Source organism: Teleopsis dalmanni, unplaced genomic scaffold (genome assembly GCF_002237135.1).
Source record: "Teleopsis dalmanni isolate 2A unplaced genomic scaffold, ASM223713v2 unscaffolded_contig_1242, whole genome shotgun sequence".
Taxonomy (NCBI): Eukaryota; Metazoa; Arthropoda; class Insecta; order Diptera; family Diopsidae; genus Teleopsis; species Teleopsis dalmanni.
Genome location: NW_024032624.1, coordinates 1 through 9,737, shown reverse-complemented (window position 1 = coordinate 9,737; position 9,737 = coordinate 1). Strand labels below are relative to the sequence as shown.

At 19.5% G+C, this 9,737-nt stretch overlaps 1 protein-coding gene and 1 pseudogene across 1 annotated transcript; one reads left to right on the top strand and one right to left on the bottom strand.

Moving 5' to 3' along the window:
* Positions 1–481: 481 nt before the first annotated feature.
* LOC119663986 lies at positions 482–2,941 on the bottom strand (annotated as a pseudogene).
* A 1,537-nt stretch (positions 2,942–4,478) lies between these two features.
* Positions 4,479–5,615, top strand: LOC119663987 (cytochrome b-like). The gene is given in 1 exon segment (XM_038073572.1): positions 4,479–5,615. A coding segment is annotated over 1 exon segment (1,137 nt).
* Positions 5,616–9,737: the final 4,122 nt, after the last annotated feature.

Below are 9,737 nucleotides of genomic sequence, written 5' to 3'. Positions count from 1 at the left end.
ATTCAAAAAATATTATTTTATGTAATCTATCTTATAAAGAATATGAAGTGATACATCACATTTAGTTTCGACCTAAAAATTAGGTAAATTTACCCTTATTCTTAATATTAATTGAAACCAAAATAGAGGTTTATTACTGTTAATAATAAAATTGAATTAAATTCCAATTAAAGAAATATGATGAACAAAAAAAAGCTGCTAACTTTTATTTTTAATGGTTAAATTCCATTTATATTTCTATATTTATTTATTAGTTTAATAAAAACATTACATTTTCATTGTAAAAATAAATATTATTATTTATAAATTACTAATTTTAATTCTTTAAGTATTTAAAGATAACATAAATCTCCCTTACAACTTCAACGTAATACTCTAATTATAAGCTATTTAAACACCAAATAACAAAAAATATTAGTACAAAAAAAAATAAACTTATTAATATTATAATTAAACTATTATTCTGCAAAATTTGATTAAATTTTGAATATCCCAATAAATTTTTATATAAATAAAATCCTCCAAAAAATTCAGATCAACCCTGATCAAAACTTTTATACAAATTTTTACCTAAAAATAAAAAATTAAAAATTAACCCATATGTAACAATATTAGGCATAAATCACATCGAACCAAAAAATAAAGAAATAAAATAATTTTGTAAAGATTTATTGAAAAAATATAAAGAAATTTTTGAAATATAATATCCTACTAATCCCCCTAAAATACACACAATTAAAGTTAATAATTTTAATAAAAAAGGTAAACAAATTATTGAAGGGGTGCCAAATAACAGTCAATTTAAAAATCCTCCACCAATAATTCTTATAAATAATAAACCAGATATTCCTTTTAATATAATTCAACTATTATCTCTCAATAAATTTAAACTATAAAAATTAAAATTTCCAACTAATGAATAATAAACTAAACGAATTGAATATCTAACTGTTAATCCTGTAGAAAAGAAAAAAAGAAAAAAAGAAAATATATTAATATAACTCAATGATACAATTTCTAAAATTATATCTTTAGAATAAAATCCAGCCAAAAAAGGTATTCCACATAAAGCTAAATTAGCAATATTAAAATATCTACATGTAAAAGGTATATAACTTCTTAATCCTCCTATTAAACGAATGTCTTGTAAATTATTTATATTATGAATAATAGCCCCAGCACACATAAATAATAATGCTTTAAATAAAGCATGAGTTAATAAATGGAAAAAAGCTAATTTATAAAATCCTATAGATAAAATTCTCATTATTAACCCCAATTGACTTAAAGTAGATAATGCAATAATTTTTTTAAATCAAACTCAAAATTAGCTCCTAACCCTGATATAAATATTGTCAATCCTGAAATTAATAACAATCTTTGTCCTAAAATTGTATCTCCAATTAATAAATTAAACCGGATTAATAAATAAACTCCAGCAGTAACAAGAGTAGATGAATGTACCAAAGCTGACACAGGAGTAGGGGCTGCTATTGCTGCAGGTAACCAAGCTGAAAATGGAATTTGAGCTCTTTTAGTTATTGCCGCCAATACAATTAATATACCAATAATCAATATATTTATATCTAAAATATTAAATTTTAATAAAAAAATATAATTTCAAGATCCATAATTTAATATTCAAGCAATCGCTAATAATAAAGCAACATCTCCAATACGATTTGATAAAACAGTTAATATACCTGCATTATAAGATTTTACATTTTGAAAATAAATCACTAATAAATAAGAAACTAACCCTAAACCATCTCATCCTAATAAAATTCTAATTAAATTTGGAGAAATAATTAAAAATATCATTGATATAACAAATAACAAAACTAATAAAATAAATCGATTAATATTTATATCTCCTGCTATATATTCTTTTCTATAATAAATTACTAAAGACGAAATTAATAATACAAAACATATAAAAATTAATCTTATTCAATCAAATAAAAAAGTTATTACAATTCTAATTCTATTTAAAGAAATTAATTCTCATTCTAAAAAAATTGAATAATCATGATTAATAAATATTAAACCAAAAATAAAAGAAATAATTCTTAAATTAATTAATAATCAAAATCTTATTCTACATAAAGATAAATTTTTCACAATTTAAAATAAAATTTTATATTTTTGACACCACAAATCAATGTTTTAATTAAACTATTTAAATATAATCAAAAAAAATTATTTCACTTTTTATAATCAATAAATTTAAAGGAACCCAGTGTAATAATAGTAATAAAAATTCTCGTATATTATTTATTCTAAAAGAATAAACCCCTGAATAAATTTTTCCATGTTGTCTATAAGAATACAAATATAAAGTATAAGCTGCTCTAAAAAAAGATAAAAATGATAAAGCAATCATTGAATATCAAGATCAACTTACAATTCTATTTATTAAAGAAATTTCTCCTAATAAATTTAATGTAGGAGGAGCAGCTATATTTCCAGATCTTAATAAAAATCATCATAAAGTTAAAGAAGGTATAAAATTTAATAACCCTTTATTAATTAATAATCTTCGTCTACCTAACCGCTCATATCTAATATTAGCTAAACAAAATAAACCTGAAGAACATAATCCATGACCAATTATTAATCTATACCCTCCACAAATTCCTCAATTTCTTAAATTCATAATTCCTGCTAAAACAATCCCTATATGAGCAACAGAAGAATAAGCAATTAATGACTTTATATCAACTTGACGTAAACAATTTAATCTAATTAAAATTCCTCCAATTAAAGAAATTCTAATAAAAAAATAATTAAATTTTAAACAAACAAATGAAATAAATGAAAATACCCGTAAAAGTCCATACCCTCCTAATTTCAATATAATTCCAGCTAAAATCATTGAACCAGAAATTGGAGCTTCAACATGAGCTTTAGGTAACCATAAATGAACCAAAAATATAGGCATTTTAACCAAAAAAGCTAAAATTATCGAAAAATATAATAATTCATAATTAAACATATAATTACTTAAAAAATAAAAATTTAAATTTCCTAATTTTTCATATAAATAAAAAATTCCAATTAATATAGGCAAAGATACAAATAAAGTATAAAACAATAAATAAATTCCAGCTTGTAAACGCTCAGGTTGATACCCTCACCCTAAAATTAATAATAAAGTTGGAATTAAACTCCCTTCAAAAAATAAGTAAAAAGCAAAAATATTTATTCTAGAAAAAGTTAAAAATAAAAAAATAACATAAAAATTACATTCACTAAAAATAAATTATTATAATTTTTAAATTTTTGAATTTTTTCACTTGCTATTAATATTAATGCACAAATTCAAAATCTTAATAAAATTAATCCATAAGAAATTATATCACATCCTAAAAAATAAGAAATACTTATAAAATAATTTATATAAATATTAAATAAAATAAAAATAAAACTAATAAAAAATAATATATTTTGAACCATTCAAAATATACTATTTAAAAAACAAATAGGAACCAAAAATAAAATAAAAAAAATAAATTTTAACATTATAAAATTCTAAATGATTGAAAATAATCATTTCCATGAGTACGAATTATAGAAACTAAAATAGAAATTCCTAAAGCTCCTTCACAAACTCTAAATGTTAAATATATTATTATAAAATAATTTCTATAATCTATTATATTTATATAACTATATAATAAAAAATAAATTATTAAAATAATAAATTCTAAACTTAATAACATAGATAATAAACGTTTTCGATTAAAAATAAAAGAAAAAATCCCTATCAATACTATTACACAACAAAATAATCAAAAATAAATTATCATTTTTTAGTTTTAATAGTTTAATAAAAACATTGGTCTTGTAAATCAAAAATAAGAATAATTTTTTTAGAACTCTCAAGAAAAAAGAAATAATTCTTTATCATAAATTCCCAAAATTTATATGTTAATTAAACTATTTCTTAAAATCATACATATATTAATTTTAACTATAATACTAATTTCAAGTATTACATTTTTATTCTTAAAACACCCATTATCTATTGGATTAATACTGTTAATTCAAACTATTTTAATTTCAATAATTTCAGGACTAATTTCAAAAACATTTTGATTTTCCTATATTTTATTCTTAATTTTTTTAGGACTACATTATTAGTTTTATTTATTTATGTAACAGCAATTGCTTCAAATGAAATATTTTCATTTTCAATTAAAATACTAATATGAACAATTTCATTAATCACAAGAATTTTATTTTTATGAATTATTTTTTACAATTATATTAATATAGATATATTTACAAATAATGAATCAATATTATTAATTAATTTAAAAATTATAATTAAAGAAAATTCATATATTTTAACTAAACTTTATAATTACCCTACAAATTTTATAACAATTTTTTTAATAAATTATCTTTTAATTACTTTAATTGCAATTGTAAAAATTACTAATATATTTTTTGGACCAATTCGATTTATAAAATAAATGAATAAACCAATATGAATTAAACACCCACTTTTCAAAATTATAAATAATTCTTTAATTGATTTACCAACTCCAATTAATATCTCTTCTTGATGAAATTTTGGATCTCTTTTAGGATTATGTTTAATCATTCAAATTTTAACTGGATTATTTTTAGCTATACATTACACAGCAGATATTAATATAGCTTTTAATAGAATTAGACACATTTGTCGAGATGTAAATTATGGATGACTATTACGAACTCTTCATGCTAATGGAGCTTTATTTTTTTTTATTTGTATTTATCTTCATATTGGACGAGGAATTTATTACAATTCTTATAAATATACACAAACCTGACTAGTTGAAGTAATTATTTTATTTTTAGTAATAGCAACAGCCTTTATAGGATATGTATTACCACGGGGACAAATATCTTTTTGAGGAGCAACTGTAATTACTAATTTATTATCTGCTATTCCTTATTTAGGTATTGATTTAGTACAATGAGTTTGAGGAGGATTTGCAGTTGATAATCCAACATTAACACGATTTTTTACTTTTCACTTCATTTTACCTTTTATTGTTTTAGCAATAACTATAATTCATCTTTTATTTCTTCATCAAACAGGATCAAATAACCCAATAGGACTAAATTCAAGTATTGATAAAATCCCATTTCATCCCTATTTCACTTTTAAAGATATTACCGGATTTATTATTCTAATTATAAGACTTATTCTATTAACTTTAATAAATCCCTATTTATTAGGAGACCCAGATAATTTTATTCCAGCTAATCCTTTAGTAACTCCTATTCACATTCAACCAGAATGATATTTTCTGTTTGCTTATGCAATTTTACGTTCAATTCCTAACAAATTAGGAGGAGTAATTGCATTAGTTACATCTATTGCTATTTTAATAATTATACCTTTTTATAATATAAGCAAATTTCAAGGATTACAATTTTATCCCATTAACCAATTTTTATTTTGAATTATACTATCCACTGTAATTTTATTAACTTGAATTGAAGCTCGATCAGTTAAAGAACCTTATGTTATAATTGGACAAATTCTAACATTTATTTATTTTTTATACTTTTTAATTAACCCTTTAATTAATAAATGATGAGATAACTTACTAAATTAAATGTAAGTTAATTAGCTTGAAATAAGCATATATTTTGAAAATATAAGATAGAATTAAAATTTTCTATTAACTTTACTAAAAATAATTCATATAAATAAATATATTTTTAACCCAACTATAAATAATAAAAAATTTAATGAATATGGTAAATAACACTTTCAAGATAAATATATTAACTTATCATATCTAAATCGAGGTAAAGTCCCCCGAACTCAAATAAATAAAAAAGAAATAATAACTAATTGAAAAAAAATATTAAATTAAATAAATTACATCCTAAAAAAATTACACAAAATAATATTCTTATAAATAAAATTCTCGAATACTCCGCTAAAAAAATTAATGCAAAACCTCCTCTTCTATATTCTACATTAAATCCAGATACTAATTCTGATTCCCCCTCAGCAAAATCAAATGGAGTACGATTAGTTTCCGCTAAACAAATTCTTAATCAAATAAAACCCATAGGAAATAAAAAAAATAAAAACCAAATATAATATTGAAATTTTATAAAATCAATTATATTATATCTTTCAATTAAAAAAATAAAAGATAGTAAAATTAAAGCCAATCTTACTTCATAAGAAATAGTTTGAGCAACAGCTCGTAAACCTCCTAATAAAGAATAATTTGAATTTCTTGATCATCCTGCAATTATTACAGTATACACTCCTATTCTTGTAATTCTTAAAAAAAATAACAAACTTAAATTAAAACTATTCAATCTTCTTAAAACAGGTATGCATATTCACACCAACAAAGATAAAAATAATGAAAAAATAGGAGAATAATAGTAACAAATATAATTTGACATTAAAGGATAAGTCTGTTCTTTAGTAAATAATTTAATTGCATCACTAAAAGGTTGAACTACTCCAATAAAACCCACTTTATTTGGTTCTTTACGAATCTGAATATAACCTAAAACTTTTCGTTCCAACAATGTTAAAAAAGCTACACCCACTAAAACACAAATAATTAATAATAAACTTCTTAATAAAGATATAATAATTTCATTTAAAAACAAGTACTACTTATAATTTTTAAATTATATAAATAAATTCTAAATTTATTGCACTAATCTGCCAAAATAGTAATTAAATTCATTCATAAAATAATTTCTTAAAAATAAATATTAATTCCTTTCGTACTAAAATATTTTATTAAATCAAAATAGAAACCAACCTGGCTTATACCGGTTTGAACTCAGATCATGTAAGAATAAAAAGTCGAACAGACTTAATATTTAAACTTATACATTTAAATATGAATCTTAATCCAACATCGTGGTCGCAAACTTTTTTATCGATAAGAACTCTTTGCTTTTATCCCTAATGTAACTCAATTTTTTAATCACTAATAATGGATCACTTAATCATAAATAAATGATAAAAATTATAAAAAGTTATTTAAATTTTAATATCACCCCAATAAAATTAATTAATAAATTTATAATAAAAAAAATCAAAATAAATCAAAAACTATTTAATAATCAAGATTTATAGGGTCTTCTCGTCTTTTGAATATATTTTAGGTTTTTAAATAAAAAATAAAACTCTATTAAAATTTTAAATAAAACAGTCTATATCTCGTCTAACCATTCATTCCAGCCTTCAATTAAAAGACTAATGATTATGCTACCTTTGCACAGTTAATATACTGCGGCCTTTTAAATTTTTCAATTTTCAGGTTAAACTTTAAATAAAATACAAAAAGAGATGTTTCTGGTTAACAGGCGAATATAAGATTTGACGAATTCTTTTCAAATTTTAATATTTAAACATACTAATATACTAATTTTATCATTATTATTTAATAAATTAAATCATAAATAAAACTTTAATATATACTTAAAATATAATAAATATTTGGTATTAAAAAATAAATTATAAAAAATTTTTTAATAATTGCTAATTCTAAGAATACAATTAATTAAAATACAAAAATTTATAATAATTTATTTTATAGCTTATCCCATTAAATATTAAATTAATTATTTACATAAATAAATTAAACAATAATTAATTCTAAATTAAATTTATTTCTTAAAAAACTAGATACCATATAAAACGAAAAACATTTCATTTCTAAATATTTATTAAAAATAATATTATTACATCAACTTTTATAAATTTTTAACTAAATTTTTATAAATTTTAAATAAATACACAAGGCACAATAATTAAAATTTTCTTTTGACACAAAAATTTTTGAACATATTTTAATTTTATTCTTCAATATTAATTCACTATAATAAAAAATACTTTTTTAATAAATTCTGCTAAAAATTATAAATTTATAATTATTTTTAATATTTAATTTTTAAGAATAAAGTAATTAATAAATAAATTTAGATCAATTCATAATGATTTACACAAAAATCCTTCCAATGTAAATGAAATACTTTATTAACTAAGCTTTAAATTGTCATTCTAGATACACTTTCCAGTACATCTACTATGTTACGACTTATCTTATTTTAAAATAAGAGCGACGGCCGATATGTACATATTTTAGAGGTAAAATCAATTTATTTGTCTTTATAAATTAACTTCCAATTCCACTTTTAATTAATTTTTCATATTAATATTCATATAAATACTATTAATGTAACTCATCTCTACTTAAATATAAGCTGAAATAAAATTTATCTATAAATTTAAGAAAATTATTACTCTTTTAAAATATTCTGATAACGATAGATTACAGTATATGAACCGATTGCAAATTTAAGTAAGGTTCAACGTGGATTATCAATTATAGGACAAGCTCCTTTGAATAGACTAAACTACCGCCAAATTTTTTAATTTTCAAGAACATAACTATTACTACTTAAAAACCTAAATTCTACATTTTTAATAATAGGGTATCTAATCCTAGTTTATATCAAACATTTTTTAGCTTCAATTAAATTTAAATAAATTTTTAATTAACTTATAATTTCACCTAATAAATTAATTTTAAATTTAACATAAATAATTTCGTTAATTTTAAAATAAAACATTTATATTATTTGTTTAACCGCAACTGCTGGCACAAATTTTGTTAATATTATATTTATAACTAATTCCTAAATTCTTAAATTATTAATATCAATTACTACGATTAAGTAAATTTAAAAAATTTCTTATATTAATTTAAAACCACACAAAAATTTATATGTAAAATTAATTTTAAACAATCTTATAAGCTAAAATAAAACTTTATAATAATTGCCAAAAATTTTATATATATCATAAGTTTATTAATTTATTTTCGTAAAATAATAAAATTTAATATAAATATATAAATTAAATAATTTATTTTTGATCCATATAAATAATTCTTTCTTCAAACATTTTCGCTCCTTTAATAATAATTTACCATAAATTTAAATGAAAAATAATTTTATTATCCATTTTTTAATAAATAATAAAATTTAATAAATATCCATAAACTAAATAAAATATTTATTAATCCATAAAAATAATTCTTTCCTCACATTTTTGCCCCTTTAATACATATTTACAAAAATTTTAAATGAAAAATAATTTTATTATCCATTTTTTAATAAATAATAAAATTTAATAAATATCCATAAACTAAATAAAATATTTATTAATCCATAAAAATAATTCTTTCCTCACATTTTTCCCCCTTTAATACATATTTACAAAAATTTTAAATGAAAAATAATTTTATTATCCATTTTTTAATAAATAATAAAATTTAATAAATATCCATAAACTAAATAAAATATTTATTAATCCATAAAAATAATTCTTTCCTCACATTTTTGCCCCTTTAATACATATTTACAAAAATTTTAAATGAAAAATAATTTTATTATCCATTTTTTAATAAATAATAAAATTTAATAAATATCCATAAACTAAATAAAATATTTATTAATCCATAAAAATAATTCTTTCCTCACATCTTTGCCCCCTTTAATACATATTTACAAAAATTTTAAATGAAAAATAATTTTATTATCCATTTTTTAATAAATAATAAAATTTAATAAATATCCATAAACTAAATAAAATATTTATTAATCCATAAAAATAATTCTTTCCTCACATTTTTCCCCCTTTAATACATATTTACAAAAATTTTCTTAAAGAAAATAATTTATCCATT